The sequence below is a fragment of the Equus przewalskii genome, chromosome 8, assembly GCF_037783145.1.
Source record: "Equus przewalskii isolate Varuska chromosome 8, EquPr2, whole genome shotgun sequence".
Lineage (NCBI taxonomy): Eukaryota > Metazoa > Chordata > Mammalia > Perissodactyla > Equidae > Equus > Equus przewalskii.
The window spans coordinates 1,194,141-1,212,538 of NC_091838.1; the positions used below are offsets into that span (position 1 = coordinate 1,194,141).

Genomic DNA, 18,398 nt, shown 5'->3' on the forward strand with positions numbered 1-18,398 from the left:
GACACTGGACATTAGAAGACAGAGGGCAGTGAACCCTGAGAGTCAGAAAACAAAGAGAAGTGAGCCTAGAATTTGCCCCAGTTTCCTGTCTTGGGAGAGTTTCCAGGCTGTGGCACAAGGTGGGAGAATCCGGGTGGTGCTCAGAACACCGTATCCGATGAGGAGACAGAGCAGAGAGTCAAAGGACAAGATGGCTACAGTGCACAGAACAAGGTAATGGAGAGAAGAGAGCTGCACAGAGTGAGGACCCAGAGACCAGCAGAGGGACCCCCTAAAGTACGGGAGAGAGTACTGGTCAGCATATGTGTGCAGGGAAACCACTGGAGAGTCATTCAATAGGATTGAAAAGAACAGTTCCTGACACTCACACAGGGCTAATAGTATTTGTTCCCACAGCCTCCAGTCCCTGGGCATCAGATAGAGTTCTGAGAAGGGTCTGGCCTCAGTGGTGGGGAATGACTCTCCTAGAATGAGCAGTGATGCAGTCCTACGCAACAAGTCTTCAAAGACCAGAAGCAATCAAATTGTTTCCAAGTAACAGTCCTAGGACAAAGCTCTGGAATATTTCTAAGGAAGCAAAAATATTCACCCAATGAGGTAAAATTCACAATCTCTGACCTCCCCCATAAGATCAGGAGCAAGACAAGGATGTCCACACTTACCAATTCTATGCAACATTGGACTGGAGGTTTTATCTAGTGTAAGAAGACAACAAATATAAAATAAAACCATATCCACAGACAACATGACTTTGCCAAAAAATGCAGTCAATCAATTATCTATAAGTGATAAGTGAGTTTAGCAAGGTTGCAGGACACAAGACCATTATACAAAAAGTAATTATATTTCCATATATTTTCACTAACTGTGAGGCGTCTGAGATTTTATCCTGTTTGTAAGCTAACAAGTTAGCCTGCCTCACTTTCATGGATGTTGGCAGAAGACATGAGACTCCTGAGTCAGAGGAAAAGACAGAGGCAAAAGCAGCAGCTGGAATATAGCCATTTGTACAAGTTCCCTGAGCCCCAACTCTCACAGGGTGATGTGAAGAGGGCCAGGTGACACCTGCACAGGTAATCAGTTACATTGCAGGAGAGAAACCACAAGCTTAGAGAACCTAAATCTTTTATAATGAGCAGTAAGCCTCCTTAAATTTTCCCCCAAACGGAGACATTTTCTTTATTATACTGGACAGTAAACAAATCTTCTCTTTGCTGTGGAGGGAGACTCTATCTCTATAACCTAAGACTGTGGCTGCACAAATATCGTTGGAAATATAGTCCAGAATAAAGGCAGTCCGTGCCTCTGCTCAAAAGACATGCTGAAAACAAGTGACTTGCGGAGAACTGTCTCCCGTCACATACTAGTAAAGAACAATCAAGAATTGAAATTTTAAAAGAAACCCTTTGTAATAGCATCAAAAAATGTCACATACTTAGGGATCAATCCAAAAATATGTGAATGACCTGTACACTAAAAACTGCAAAGCATTGTTAAGTGAAGTAAAGAAGACTAAAATAAATGCACACATACATCTTATTCATGGGTTGGAGGGCTCACAATGTCGACTGTCACCAAGTTTATCTGTAGAATCAGTGCAATCCCAATAAAAAGTCCAGCAGGCTTTTTTCTAGTAATTGTCAAGCTGATTCTAAAATTCATATGCAAATGCAAAAGAATGGGTATAGACAAAACTACGTTGGAAATACTGCTTGACTTCAAGTCTTATTTTAAAGCTATAGTAATCAAGACAGTGTGGCAGTGTGATAAAGACAGAAAAAAATAGATCCTTGCAGCAGAATAGAGAGTTCAGAAATAGAGTAAAAGCATATATGGAAAAGTAACTTTTGACAAAGATACAATGGAAATTCAGTGGAGAAAAGATAGTTTTTTCAACAAATGGTGCTGAAACCATGGGATATTCATAGGCCAAAAAAACCCTCTAAACCATACCTTGCACCGTATACAAAATTAAAACAAATATTGCTAATTTGTTAATACAAAGGTTAATTCTAAATGGTCCTAACCTAAATGTAAGAACCATAACTATAAAACAACTAAAAAAAAAAACGCAGAAAAATATATATGCTTTTGCTTTAGGCAAAAATTTCTCATATTTGATGCCAAAATCACAATCCATAAAAGAAAAATTGTTAAATTTGGCTTCATCAAAATTAAAAATTTCTGCTCTTCAAAGATACTTTCAAGAGAGTAAAAAGACATGCCATAGACTGGGAGACAGTATATGCAAATCATATAAATGATGAAGAATTTGTATCCAGAATATATAAGGAACCCTCAAAACTCAATATAAAGAAAATTAACTACTCAATAAAAATGAGCAAAGGATGTGAAAAGAAATTTCACTGGGGATGGTACATGGATGAAAATAAGCACATAAAAATATGCTTAACAATATTAGTCATTAGGGAAATGCAAATTAAAACTGCAACGAGATAGTACTATTTGCTTGTTAGAATGGCTAAAATTGCAAAGACTGACCATACTGAGTGTTGACAATTCCTTTAACAGTTAAACATACAACTACTGTGTGATCCAGCCATTGCACTCTTAGGTATTTTCCCAAGACAATTGAGATCATATGCAAACAAAGACATCTATGTGAGTATTCACAGCAGATGCATTTATAATAACCCAAAACCAGAAGTAATTCAAATATCCTCAACTGGTGGATGGATGAACAAATTATGGTATACCCATAAAATGGAATACTACTCAGCAATAAAAAGGATGAATTACTGATTCACATTACGACATGGATGAAGGTCAAAATAATTATACTGAGTAAAAGAATTCAGACAAAAAAGAATACATGCTGTGTTGTTACATTCATATAAAATTCTAGAAAAGGCAAACTAGTCTATAGTGACAGAGAGTTGCTCAGTGTTTGCCTCTGGATGGTGAGAGCTGTGGGAGGGAACACAAAGGGACAGGAAAAACCTTTCCAGATGATGATTATGTCCATTATCTTGATTATATTGATACTTTGACAGACACATACATATGTCAAAACGTAAGATTATGAGCTTTAAACATGTGCTGTTTATTGCATATCAATTGTACCACAACAAACCTTTTTTTTAAAAAAAAAGAAGCTTTTATTAAGCACATCAGTTTATGTTGCAATAGTTTGAGTAAATATTTTGTAAATCTAAATGTATAGGTGACCATGGGTAGTATAATTTTATTCCTTCGTTATTCCATAGCATGTTAATTATGAGCATCCGGATTAATACTATTCTGGTTTCAGTCCTTTACTGGAGCCCAGTAATCATCAAGGGGAGTGTCTCCTTATAGCGCATACCCCGTTCTCCAGCAACCTCTCCTCTTGGTCGAAGTTCTAGTATTATTGAAAATAACAGAATGAGAAATTAACTAGGTTTTAATATAGAACTAATTCATTTACTGAAGATATCATATGTAAAACATATAATTTCAATTTAATCTTAGATATTATTACTTATGGTGATTGTAATGTATTTTATAAGTATTTACATTATAAATGACTGTTAGATATTTTGATGCTCGTTTTTTGAATAATTTCATTTTCGTTATTTTGTATTCCTTATCTATTTTCTATTTTGGCTCTCTATTCTAATTTTCCTAGTCGTATTTTTTATTTACGTTTACCACGTTATCATGTATTTTTCCTTTAATGGTTTAGCCCCGGTGGCACAGTGGTTAAGTCCACATGTTCCGCTTCAGTGGCCCAGGGTTCGTTGGTTCGCATCCCAGGTGCGGACATGGCACTGCTTGGCAAGCCATGGTGTGGTAGGCGTCCCACATACAAAGTAGAGGAAGATGGGCACGGATGTGAGCTCAGGGCAAGTCTTCCTCAAAAGAAATAAAATAAAATAAAATATTTTTCCTTTAAGAGCCTTCAAATTTTTTGTGTAATGAAACAAGGTATAAGTAAGTAGATAAGCATTTTAAGGAATTTTTTTCTTTCAACCTCGAATGTATGGATGTGTGTGCATTTTTTTAAAGAAGCCGGTACCTAATGTGTCCCTTTGCCAATCAAGATGCCGCTCAGGGTAGCTGCTTGCATTTGAGTGTGAGGCCAGAGGTACGAAGCACAGGCCTGTCTCACTCAGTGTCAGCCAGCCGTGGACCTGGTTTGGTGCGTGTGACTGTCACATGGTGGACCTGGCATCGTTTAGAGCTGTGGTGTCTGAACACATCCCTCATCCCTCTCCTTGACATCGGGCAGCTAACACTGAGTCGTTCCTCTCTATTTATGTTCAAATTTGGTTTCCTTAGAAAGTCCCAGAAACAGAAAATCTATCACCGCTCAGGGAAATAACATGCTTTCCTCAGCAACTGAAAGCACTTCAGCTTTGTGCTACTCAGCTATCTGAACCTCACTCAGGTAAATCACGCATCACAGAGTAGCATTTTGTAAGCACTATCAAGCCAGATGTTTATGTTCTCAATTACTAGTCGTGTTCAGGCTGAATGGTTATGAGATAATAATATTAAAAAGCTATGTTGAAAAGTGAGCAGGTGCAATCTCCTTCAAGATCTGCAAATAAATTTGAAGCGAAGCTCCCAGTGTTGTCAAAATCAGTCACAGTCAAAGTCAAGGACTTGAAAAGTTGTCTCAAAATTCATATTGTTGCTGTCACTCAGCTTTAATAGCACTTGTCCTGATCTTGGACAGTTTTGTTTCAAGAGGCAAAAACCATTTATTGAATTGGAATTAAAATATCTCAGGCAGAAAAGAGGAGGGTAATAAAGTTTGGGAGTAAGAAGACATACAAAAGACATATATCAAAAAGGAAGGGTTGTCAGGGCTGGCCCAGTGGTGCAGCAGTGAAATTCACACGTTCCGCTTCTCAGCTGCCCAGGGTTCGCCGATTCGGATCCCAGGTGTGGACATGGCACCGCTTGGCAAGCCAAGCTGTGGTAGGCGTCCCCATATATAAAGTAGAGGAAGATGGGCATGGATGTTAGCTCAGGGCCAGGCTTCCTCAGCAAAAAAGAGGAGGATTGGCAGTAGTTAGCCCAGGGCTAATCTTCCTCAAAGGGAAAAAAAAAAAGTTGTCTAGGGGCTGCCCCCTGGCTGAGTGGTTAAAGTTCCATGCATTCTGCTTTGGCGGCCCAGGTTCGCGGCTTCAGATCCCAGGCACAGACCTACTCCACTCATCAGCCATACTGTGGAGGCATCCCACATACAAAGTGGAGGAGAATTGACAGCAGATGTTAGCTCAGGGCCAATCTTCCTCACCCAAAAAAAAAAAAGATTTGTCTACAATATGTGGTGCTGGAAGATGGCAGAAAAAGAACTGTTTCCTTAAGAAATGGTTTATGTGACTTGCATTATTGCTTTATTTCAAATACTCATAAACCAGCCATTTCTTTTAATTTTTTAAAAATTATGTTATTGAGGTCATAATAGTTTATAACATTGTGAAATTTCACTTGTAGATAACTATTTGTCAGTCACCATACATGTGTGCCTCTTTATCCCATATGCCCAGCCTCCAGCCCCCTTCCCCTCTGGTAACTGCCGATCTGTTCTCTTTGCCCATGTGTTTGTTTATCTTCCACATATGAATGAAATTATATGGTGTTTGTCTTTCTCCATCTAGCTTATTTTGCTTAACATCATACCCTCAAGGTCCATCTGTGTTGTTGCGAATGGGACAATTTAGTCTTCTTGTGTGGCTGAGTAGTACTCCATTGTATAGATATACCACATCTTCTTTATCCAATCATCCATTGATGGGCACTTGGGTTGCTTCCAGGTCTTGGCTATTGTGAATAATGCTACAATGAACATATGAGTGCATAAGTCTCTTTGAATTGTTGATTTCATGTTCTTTGGATAAATACCTCATAGTGGGATGGCTGGGTTGTATGCTATTTCTACTTTTAATTTTTTGAGAAATCTCCACACTGTTTTCCATAGTGGCAAGCAGCCATTTTTTTATGCTGTTTGCAAATCCTCACTCTTGAAAGGTTTAGGGAGTGCACGTGAAGTTCATTTGAGGCAGAAATACATTGTTTCTTGTGTAGTACAGCAGATAACCTAAAAGAGAACTTTTGCTATGGATAGGTGAATGTGGTGATTATAGGAGGTAATGGAAAATTGATGCCTAAAGACTTACAAGAGACTAGTTTACATACAAGAGAGTAATTTACTGAATTTACATTCAGTGGCCTTGGTACCCGCAAAAACAGTTTTGTAATGTGAATCGTGCTATTTTCTTGAATTATGAATATTCAGCGAATTTTAGTATTAATATTTATATGGTACATTGACGTGAAGTGATCATCTAAACCAAGTGGCCAATAATATAATATTTGAAAATCTCCCTTGATAATTCACCTCTACCTAATTACAAGGATTCAAAAAGTCTGATATGTTTTTATTATACCTTTTTTTAATACTTCAAACTACAATATTTCCCCATCAGTAATACTTGTACATCTAATTTCTCCTCATTTTCAAAAACTTTTGTCATATCCTTTCATTGACTGTGTCAGTTTGAATCCCTGGGAAGCAGACACTGAGATAAAGTGATGGGGAGGGAAGGAAACCTGTGAAAGATGATGGTGGAGGAGGCAGGACGGGCCTTGGGAGGCTCCAGCTGTGCTGTGAATGGGATAGAGTCTTGGCAAACCCAGTGAGCAGCTCCAGCGCAAGGACCGCCTGTCAGAGGAGTCTCAGTGGAGCAGAAACGGCCAGGATCTAGTACACACCATGCTCAGTCGTTGGCTGGACTGCACAAGAAGAGCATGGCGTTGACCAAACCAAAGGCATTCAGCTCAATGGCCAGTTCTTTCCTGCAGGGAGAACTAAGCTGCACAACTCGATGGTTGGCACATTTGCATAAGTATTCAGAACTCTCCCTTACTCGATAATGTTGTAGAACCCAGGAAAATAGATGCTGGTAACAAAAAAGTCACATGACCTCCAGAGTTGGACATTTATTCACATTTCTTGAGTAACCTTCCTATAAACAAGATAGAAATTAAAACTTAATCCAAGTAATCGATGCTAACAGAGAGATCTGTATACTTAATCATTTTATTATTGACGTTATTTATTTGAGTAGGTAGCAAGCAAATTTGATCAGTGAAATATTGTCTTAATAAGTACCATTTCTTGGGCACCATGATCTGGGTGTGGTGTGGGTGTGTTATACATCTGATTTCTCATTATTTCCAGAACTCTGAGAGAGAGGTGTTAGTATTGTATGAGCCAATTAGGAAAGGAAGTCTCAGATGTGTTGAATTCCCCAAGACCTCACAGCTACCAGTTGGTAGAGCCGTGACCCTCTAGCTCCATCTGATTTCAGAGCTGTTGAAATGCTCCACTAAGCCACAGAATCTAGTAAAGAAAATATTAACTCTTTATGACGATTTTTTTTTAATTTTTGAAGTGTTCTCAAAAAATATATCAATATCGACCAGAAATCAGCCCCGTAAATGATAGTTATTGAGTAATCTAAGTGCAGGCTTCTTTCATATGAAGAAAATCCAGCCTTTAAGGAATTTATGTTCTAATCTTTTCTGTAAAATGCCACAGAGTAAAGACTTTTGGCTTTGCGCATGATATGGTTTCTATCATAACTACTCACCTCTGTCATCGTGGGGGGAAAGCAGACTGGACAGTCTGTAAATGAATAGGTGTGGCTGTGTTCCGATAAAATTTTATTTACAAAAACAGGCAGCAGTTGGTGGCCCTAGTTGACTGACCACTGTTGTAATAAAAGATACACAATATAAATATATAAGTAGAGGTTTGTGGACTCTAAGGAGACAAGAATACAGTTGATCGTCTTTAATTAATGTTATAAAGGGCATCTGATTACTGAGAATACAATGAACAAGCCATGAGCAGAACACAGTGGATTAATTAATAACCACTTCCAATGATAAATGTGGAGTGATTAGTTGATAAAGGGGGGGAAGGAAGCAGGAAATCATCAGCAATTCTGAAAGCCAGGCAGAGTGTAAACGTGTTCTGTTCTCAGAGTCAATTTGGAATAGTAAATTGAGCGCTGAATTAAAATACCTCCACTGTAGTCCCAGTCTATTAGCGATTGGTTGTGTGGTTTTAAGCACATGACTTCTTTGGCCTGTAGAATAAATGTGTTAAGCTAGATTCGCAACCATTTTTCTGATCTAGTACATCGGAACAATACAGCGCAGTCCCGTTAGCAACAGCTGGTCAGTCCAAGGCTGTTAGGAAAGCAGCTATGAATCTGAGGCTCCAGAATGGGCACCGTCCTCTTGATGCAAATTTTAAAATTTAAAAAGTCATAGGAATAAACATATAAGTTAAAATTCTTGATGGGATTATTTGCTTAGTGTCTCTGTCCTCTGCTGGTCCATCACTCCACAAGAACAGGAGCCTTGTGGGTTTCCTACGTCGGGTGTCTGCGGCTCCTAGTCCACTGACTGGCTATGAGGCTCTTGATAAACTGACGTTGAATGGATGGAGGGGTGGATGAATCTCATTGAAGAATTGCTGGAGTACATGATCTGTAAAGTCCTCTCCAACTCTAAATATTCTTTGAGGTTATTCTTTTTATTTATAAAGCTTCTCTTTCTTTAACTCAAGACTTGTTGATATTTTCCTCTGCCTTCTGCCAAGTACAATGTCAGTAAGGACCAGTTTTTTCCATTTATTCCAGAATATGTCAACCTCAAATGAAATCCAGTAAATGCCTTCATTCTGCCAAAGAGGCAATATTTTCCTTGAGAACCAGACCATCTGATGGTAAGGTAGTTAAAAATCTACCTCTCCAATGTAAAAAAAAGAAAAACGAAAAGAGGTGAATATAAATCACACATAGTTACTCAAAAATCTGAAAAATAGAAACAGAGTCACTTCAGCTTTGTCATGTGAAAATCTTACCTCATCAGGATACGAAAGGAATTGTAAAATTGTATTTCCTTAATAAACACTTGCAAAATTAAATGTATAACTTATAATCATTGTTGAGTTATTTTCTTGAATTCTATGCCACAATTACTCAGCAGGCAAGAGGTTGTTTTTCTTAATTTTTTTATGTATAACTGCTGGGATCCCATCATGCAACCTTAGAGAATATTTGCTGGTGAGTTTTCTATTTTGCTTTGTTTTTAAAGGGACTATAAGTGCATTTTTCAAAATCCCCCAGTGTTCATTTCTAACAGAAAAAAAAAGGCTAATTGACACCTTTTATGCAAAAGTCTTGATCGTTAATGGTGAAAGGCTGATTGTTCTACCTTTTATTGATGGAAAACACTCGACCAATAGTATGGGCAAGTATTTCCAAAACACATTTAAAAAAATAGTTTTTATATAATAAGAATATCCTGGAAGAACAGTAACTCTTTTTGTTTTTTGGACACATTATGCTCTCTTGAGACACCCTGGATAACGTATAAACTAAGCTTCTATGAACATTTTCTCATGCAACATGAACCTGGGTATCCGTGAGCCCAGGAATATCAAGGCCTGGAAAGAATGTGAAGAAATTTTCATGGAAAAAATGGAGTTTAGGAACTGCAAACAGGAGTATTCCAAGGCATACTCGAGTGTTCCTGCTTGAAAGAAGGGGCAACCAACTGAGCTGAGCTGATAAAGGTTTCCTCTAAATAGCTGGCATGGGAGGCGTTGAAACTCTGTACCATTTGCTAATTAAAAGTGAGATAAAGGAAAGGATGCAGTAAGTCACTGAAGTATAGGCTGACAGAAGAGGACTTTCTTTTTCTTCTATTGTTTTAAGACTTTCTATTTTAAATGCCGCGGAGTTATGCCTAAAATACGGAGCAAGCTGGGAAACCCTCTCTGGATTTTCCATCTCACCGACTCTGGCAAGGAAGTGATCTGGGTCTTTGGGGTGTGGTTTTTTCTTTATAAAATATTCAGATTAAACAATGACTCAGGATAGTTGTATATTTTTATGATAGTATTTCCCAACACTCAGTTAAATATAATCACTTAAATGGTCTTCCAACACAATACTGGGGCGTGCCTTTCTATTCTCTCAGACTTGCTAGTGGTTGTAAAATTTATTTTTCCTGCTCTCTTAGCAAAATTCAAGACTAAGGCCCACAATGTTATTTATGTAGACTTTATTGTCACCTTCTGTTGGATTTTTGACCTTGTATGTACTTATTCGTGTAATATTCAACATGGGTCTTTGAATCAATAGCCATTTATGAAGCACCTGTTACTTTCCTGGCGTTATATGTAAGGTCTTACAGGAAAATGACATCAGATACAATGTCTGCCCTCATGTTCCCACAGCCTAGAGTAGGGAGCAGGCTCGTGATTCATTGAAGCAGAGTGTCCTGAGTAATATGATAAAGGTCAAGACTAGGTACTCTGGCGACGTGAGAGGCCCGCCTTACTCAGATAGGAACTGCTTTCCAGAGAAATGATGTCAAGCTAAGTTTTGAAAGAGTCATACCCATTCTCCAGAAATGAAAGTAAATGGAATGTAGATGAAATAAGAGACTCATATTGAGAAGAACCTTGAAATGACGTATAGATAAGTGTGGGTTTTATCCCAAATGCAGTGGGAAACCACTGAAAAATTTAAACAAAAGAGAGGTAAAATCAGGTATGCATTTTAGAAAGACCCGTTCAATGACTTTGTGGAAGAGAGATGAAAGAGAGACTGAAGGCAGGGAGAGAAGAAAGGAGGCTATTGCAATAATGTGAGCTAGAAAGAAAAGGGTTGCTCGTTAGGCACATGGCTGGAAGACAGCGTGGTGCACTGCTAAATGCCGGGACTTTGGCCAACAGACTTGAGCTCAAACATGTCTAATATCTTGTGTGATGGTCAGAAATTTATACTGAGAAGTCTCATTCTGTTAAAAGAAAAGTAAACCCAGTGAGGGCAATCGAGCTGAGAAGTGGCTGTGTGACAGGAGCCCACACGGCTCAGGATCTGACTGCATTGGCCACCTCCCTCATAGGCCTCCTGGCCACTCTCCTATTTTCACTTTGCTTTTTGCATCCACTCCATTCTGTTTTCTCTTTCAGTCCCTCTCTCTGATTGGTCAGTTTCTACCTTCTCGTAGTGTCTGCTTGCCTAAGGCCATCATGGCGGCTCAGGCCTCATGGTATGTCATAAATAGTTGGCTTCCCTACTGAATGGAACAGTCTGTCAGTGTTCCCTGGGTTGTGCTCCCAAGAAGGAGAGGTGGACGGCTCTGCTCATCTCTGCTCAGATGCTTAGGTCATATCTCCATAACTCTGCAGAATTTTGATGGCCCTAGGCTTGGAGTAGTAACATAGAGGGAGGATTTGGAGAACAATGGGACCTACTTTCAAGCTTGTGGACAAGGCACTTGCCTTTCGGCAGGGTGATTGAAAGGCTTTCCTGGTACCAGTGACAACAAGAATAGACTGCAGGGGACAGGCTTAAGAAGGAGTTAGGAAATCAAATCAGCTGAATGTAATGATCGATCAGATATGAAAAATAGAACAGGGGGGTTTCAGATATGATCCATGGAGTGACTAGCATGCCGTCTACCCAAATAGGGGACACAAGAAGAAAGGTCCTTGGATGAGCTCAAATTCGAACTTGTGGGTCAACATTGAGGGAAATCCCGGTAGGTAACTATATATACTGTTTGGGTTTCAAGGGATGTTTGGATGAGAGACAGACATATATGATCACTCTCTTTTTGAGCTTCTGAGGTTTTCTTTCACTTTAGTCTTCCTCCCTGCCTCTTCTACCTCCTTCTCACTTGCCTACCCCGCCCTCTTCTCTTATGGGATCTCTTCGAGGATTACATGTTTCCAGAAGCCTGGTCCTGGTTCCTCTTCCCCGGAGAATGTCTTCACATACTAAATTAGTAAATGCCATATTTATGCTTGTGACTTACAAACTCTTATCTTCAAACTCACATATCCAGTTTCCTCCTTGACTTCTTCATTTAGATGTCTCACTGACGTCTCAAAGTCTTGACTTGAACCCTCGTGGCACACCCACCCCATCTCCTTTGTCTTGTTATGTAACACTGTTGTACTCTCATTTACGAAAGTCAGAACTTGAGGATTATCCTTGACACCATCTCTGTCTTGTTCCCTACAGCCAACCCACCAGTAACGCCTATCAATTCCATCTCCGAAGTATATTGCAACTTCACTTTCTCCTTTCCGTCATTTGAGGTCACCTTATTCCAGACTATTAACAAAGAACTCTTTAACAATCAATAGCTTCCAATTTCACTTATAATAAAGTTCAAATTTTGACAAAGGCCCCATGATCCTCATCTCTATTCTTACTATACACTCCTACAAAACTGTGTTCTAGCTGTCTCACGAGATTCTTCCGATTAGGGCATTTGTCCTTCCTGCTTCCTCTTTCAAACCATCTTCACTGAGCTGGCTCTTTTGAATTATGTAAGTCATAACTCACATGTTGCCTGAATATAGGGATCTTTCCTGTGTCCGATACCAAGAAGCACCCCTACCCCATCACTGTTACATTAACGTATTGTTTTTTATCTCGTGTTCACGCCTATATCTCCAGTGACTAAAGCAGGGTAAGTAAATTGTTGATGATAATTCAACTAATAGAAGGCCCCTGATAGGTCTTCTCATTTCCATTCATTCCTCTATAATCCATTTTCCACAAAAGAGTGAAAAACCATCTTTTGAAAACATAAAGCAGTCCTGTCTGTCCACTAATTTACCCTCTCTAATGGCTCCCCAGTGCACTCAAGGTAAGATCCCCATCCCTCAGGTAGGTTTCAGGGCGTGGCTCTTACTCCTCGCGACTCTCCCCTGGTCTTTCAGTTCTTTCCTCGTACCAAGCTCTCTTTGCTTGCGATGCTCTTCCTGACATTCTTTGCTTAGATAGCATCTTCTTCTCTTTCTTTAAATTTTGGCTTAAGTGTTATTTCTTCAGAGAGGCTTTCCTGATCGCACTTGAGGTAAATTCCCCTTTGGTCTTCTTTTCTCAGCCCCTGATGTGTTTCCTTCATAGCATTCACTAGTTTTCCAATTACCGCAGTTATATTTTTGTACACTTGGTTTTCATCTGCCTAATCCGCTATAATGTAGGGTGATCAGGGTAGCGATCAGGTATGTCTTGTTCCCGTTAGTATCCTTAGTGCCTAACATGATACTTGGGACACGAAAGGTACTCAGTAAATATTGTTTTAGTTTAAAATGGTATCAAATGGCAGTAGAAGCTCTTGGAGTAAATGACATTACTCCTGGTTAAAGACTCCTAACTAAATCCAGCCTGAAGGTGTGTTTTTTGGTTTGTGTTGTGTTGTTTTAGGTAAGTACATTGTTTTAATTTTTTTTAATTCCTTTAGGTATAACACGAATGCTGCAGTTTATCATAATGCTCATCTAGGAGTAGTACTGAGATATTATAACAAAAAGTAAAGCCTTCTATCAACCAGAAAGTACGGAGGATACTGTCAGACATTAACTGTTTTACTTTGTCAGATATTAACCCCAGGAGGAGTTAGTGATGTAAGAGGTTGCCTGATTATAGAAAGATCCAGAAGGACCAGGGGAAGAGGACTCAGGAAGGAGGGTAGGGGGTAGGCCTTTAGGACAATGGACGTTCACTGGCTTTTGTGGAAGTGTCTCAATATTTGAATACCTACCACTCCGCTCCTGCCATCTCTAACCTGGCCCTTGGTATTTGAGTTTGTGACCCCGCCTCCCCCCACCCTGGTTTAGAGTAAGGGAAGAGGGCAGAGAACAGAGTCCTGGGAAAGGTCAGCATCCAAGGACTGAGTAAAGTCAAAGTTGCCCAGAGAGCAGCAGGGAGAGAAGAAAGAGAAACAATAATAACAAAAGAAAAATGGTTTTCCGGCAGCTCAGGGAGAAAAGCACTTTAAGTGGGCAACTGTGTCGATAGATAAGTGTGGAGAGTTGTTTCCTTGGAAGGCATTGGTGACTCCAGGACTAAGGTTTCTGTGGACAATAGGCATTAGATCAGCTTTCAGTGGAGTGAGGAATGGCTGTAGACTACTCGAGGGGCATACGGAACAGGGGAGCTGTGGGCACGGTCGGCCAGGGCCTTAGGGCGTGAGGAACCGTGTTGTCTGCAGATAATTTCAAAACAGCAATAAAACTGATTAAAGTTTGTTTTCTTTTTAGTATCGCCGTGCTCCAGCAATTCCTAACAAGGTTAGGGTTACGTTCTCCTCCCCTCAGTTATCACTCTTAAAGAGAGAGGCGGTGTGACAGCTGGAAGAGGGCATCGGATCAAAGCAGGAAGACTTTATGACTAGAGGGACTGGGAATGTTTATTTAATAAGAGGAAAGGAGCCTAGAGGAAGTGCTTTAATAGAGTAGAGGTTATCATCAGTAAAACAATATGAGGGAATAGGAAAGCACAAAACACAGGAATGGTTGAGCCTTGAGCAAAACTCCGGCCTCTGATTCCTGGAGGGAGAATCCTCCATCCTTGATTCAGAATTGTTTCCTTATGGCACGTTGTAGATCTTTTTTGTTTCTTAAATCAATTCACAAATGCTGATTGCGTTATTGAAGTTACTCATTATCTCCACTCTTGAAAATAAGGTTGTTGTTTCAAAAATAACATGGCTATTCCAGATGTGACTGCTACTGAGTTATTTCATGTAAAATAATTTTAAATGCATTGTGTGTATTCTGATTTCTGACGTTAAATCAGTGTATTCTGTATTTGTGCTTGTTTCATACAGGTAACAAATATTGGGTGTTCAAGGACACGACTCTTCAACCTGGTTACCCTCATGACCTGATTACTCTCGGAAGCGGAATTCCCCCTCATGGGATTGACTCAGCCATTTGGTGGGAGGACGTTGGGAAAACCTATTTCTTCAAGGGGGACAGGTCAGTGCACGCTTCACATTAGGAATGCAGTTAACTAATGTCTGGAGAAGTCAATATTTCTAGTCTGTCCTAGGCATGCACTGTTGATGATAGAATCTAATTGTGCGGGTGTAAACAGGAATTAATGACATCGAAAGTATTTTTTAAACATATTTTAAAATAATATTCCAGGTAAATCTTCCTCTGATATACCCAAATAATGTGCCTTTCTTATGAATGTGTATAGGTCTATATTCTTTGTCTTTTCCGTAATCTTAACATGCCTGTAAGGCTGTGTCAGCAGTGTATCTGCATCCTTGTAATGCATTTTCTTGTAATTTTACTTTATTTTTTTATTTTACTTTTTTTGCTTTATTACTGTTAATTTTACTTGCTTCATTTAAAATGTACTTTTTAGTACAGGCTTTTTTTTCCTTTCATATTCAAAGTTAAATTTTTGCACACAGTTAATTGTGAACATTTTCAAATAACTTCAGTTTAGTCATGAGTTTTCTTTCTTAGGACACTATTTATTTGGGTACCAGCAAATAGGTGTTATGAACTAGCCAAACTATCACTGGGCTAAATGCTTTTAGCTTGAAGTGTAGTATTCCTTCCCTGTTATCTGTCTCATTTCTTTTCCTTTTATGACATTACTAACAGGGTTTACAAAAATTAAGTGAATTATTAGTTTTATGGCTTACAGTAGCTACCAGGTATACATAGTTCCACCCCTACCCATTTGTTAACAGATATGAGAGTAAAATATAAATCGAAGCTATGTTTTTTTTATTAATTTAAATTAATATTAGGTAAAAATAGTAATAAAGATGAAAAATCAAATTTTCATTACACTATTACTACCTGGGTCAAAATGTGATGCTCATAAGTGACCTTCACTGGTATGTAAAGGACTTAAGTATGCCATTTTACAAGTAAATTTAAAGTGCGCGTGCACACACACAAACACACACGTGTGAACAACAGGCATTAATGTCCGACAAGTGAGTACTGAGTTTGCCTTATAATCTTAGCTTAACATAACCCTACAAAATGTCTCCAACTCTCAGAGAAAAGTAAGTAAGGATATAAACCTTGTTTATTTTGCAGTTTAAAATTAGTTGCAAATGATTTCAAATGTTGAGCTTTATCTGGGAACCCAAAGATCCTGTAATTTGCCTCCATGGATAAGAATGTATACTTTTAAATTTATTCTGTTACTAAGTTTCTGTACATTAGATTTGTATGCACTTCTATAGCAAAATGTTCATAAATTTTAATTCACTGTGATGAAACTAAGGTTTGCTAAATGTTTGTTACTAAATGACAAAACAAAAAAGATCCATCAAACAAAAATTCTATTAAAGTAGAAGATACTATTTATCACCACAAAAAGTTGATGGCTCTCAACAAGATGTAAGTGTGGTAGAAAATGAAAGTAAAATGAAGAAATTGGTTGTCACAGCGTGGTGGCCACTAAAGAAAATAAATCTGCAGACTTATATTCTTTAAAATAACAGCCCTCAAGGTTGTGCGGGTTTAATTCCTCAGCTGGTTTTAATTGCTTGAATGCACTCTTTCAGAGCTAAGTTTAATACGGACTTGTGTGGGGTTTTTTTGTATGGGCTTTTTTTTGGCAGAAAGGGGTAGAAACAAAAGGCTGAGAAGACACTGGAACAGTTGACTTCTATAGCACAGAACGTGAAAGCTTAGCTTTCATGTGACAGTCTTAATGAGGGTTTTATAGATGGTAATAAAAACTGCCGTTTCATTATCAGATAGACCTTTTTCCCCACACGTGCAGATATTACTTTTTAAAATGTTTCCGTTCTAAAAATTTAGCACTATATTGAAAGATTAAAGTTTAGAAATTAAACGTGGGCCACCTTAAATCAGTGAAATCAATGAAGGTTAGATGCCACATTTATAATAGAATAAAGGCTTTAGTAAATGAGAAAAGGAGTTTTAGTTTATTTATTTCCTTGAGAAACTGCATACAAAATGTATAGAAATACTTTGATTTTAAGTTCTGCTTCAATGACTGGTTTTATAGGTTTTAAAATATTTAAAGCAGGATCCCAGTTAATTTCCATGTGCGATATTATATATGATTTCATGAGTTTTAGAAGTTTTATAAACAGATTACTTCATATTCGTATAATTATATAATTCCAAAGTCACAACATTTGTCAATACATTTATTCTAGATTAAAAGTAGGTGAAAAGACATTAAACTATCTAACTCAAACATATAAACAACAATTTCAGTATCACTTTTGTAGAAGAATTTAGTGAGTCTTTCTTCCTTATAGGCATTGTATATTTACAATACTTACCGATTTTAACATTGTATATATTTTCCATGTATATTTTTGAGAGAAAACATATTGAAAATTTTTTTGTCTTTCCTTATTTCTCCCTCTTATCCCTCTGCCATCTTTCTGCTTAAGAAAAAAAAAAGTGTTAACAGATTTCTGCTTCTCTAAGGCTCAGATCAGAAAGGAATCTTATGGAGAATCTAGTCCAGGTGTAAAAACCTCGATTGCTTTAAGGAGTCAGGCAAATACTGTACGTAGTACCGGTACAGCTGTCATGCAAAAGGCAACGGGGACTGGTGGGGATTGCGATGAGCTGGAAAGTGCAGTATCCTAGAGAAGCCTTCAGAATCAGAATCATTTATGTAATTTGCTAGACAAACAAGCACAGCTTTAAATTAGATTTGGTCCAAGTGCTGCCGTCTGTCAGCCCTATGTCTTGTTCACGTCCTGCCAGAGTCTAGACACCCTCAAGGACATGCCCCAGGGATTCATCCTTCTCTACCCGAATGCCCAAGGTGGCAGGATGAACGTGAGACAGCTGATGAATTTTCAGTAGCTCTCACTCCTGGCTCCTGAAGATTTCTGTACCAGTCATGGCATAGTCCTCATTCATTTTTTGAATAAATGAGCACATGCTATGTGACATGTGCTAGGTAATAAACATGGTGTAGTAGAGAAGAGCACAAAGTTACTGCCCCCGTGGCCCTTAGATTCTACTACAGGAGACAATAGTAAACAAATAAATGGCCCTGATACTTTAACACTGGGAAATGCTACAAAGGGATAAAACGAGGTGATGATGTGACAGAGGAGTGGCTGGGAGATTAGTGAGGAAGTCACTCCCTTGTGACTGGACACTTATGCAGGGACTCCAGTGGGGAGAAGTTTCAGCCACATGACACTGTTCGGAACAATGTGTTGTTGGTGGATGAAATACCAGTGCAAGAGCAATGATGTTGGAAGGTTCAGATCGGAGAAAACAGTGTGACTAGAGTATAGCAAGTGAGTCGGGGAGGAGGTCAGTCAAGTAAGTGGAGACCAATTTATGTGGGGCCCTGTAGACCATGAGAAAGACTAGATTTTATTCTGAGTACGATGGAAAGGCATTGGAGGCTTTCCAACAGGAAAGTGACATGCCCTGATGGGTATCCATAAGCTTCATTATGGCTTCTGTGTCAAGAATGGTCTTCAAGAGTGGAAGAAGGAGATTGGTTTGAGTAGTGCTGGAGGACACATGGGAGCCGCGGAGATGGAGCAAAGGGATGGGTCCTAGATACATT

The 18,398-nt window shown here is 38.9% G+C and overlaps 1 protein-coding gene across 1 annotated transcript in view; it reads left to right on the forward strand.

Annotated features, from left to right (window-relative positions):
* Window positions 1-18,398, forward strand: part of MMP16 (matrix metallopeptidase 16) — a 284,119-nt gene that overhangs the window by 243,851 nt on the left and 21,870 nt on the right. Inside the window, exon 8 of the mRNA XM_070630346.1 lies at window positions 14,671-14,821. Coding sequence (XP_070486447.1) covers window positions 14,671-14,821 — 151 coding nt within the window. The remainder of the gene's footprint in view (window positions 1-14,670; window positions 14,822-18,398) is intronic.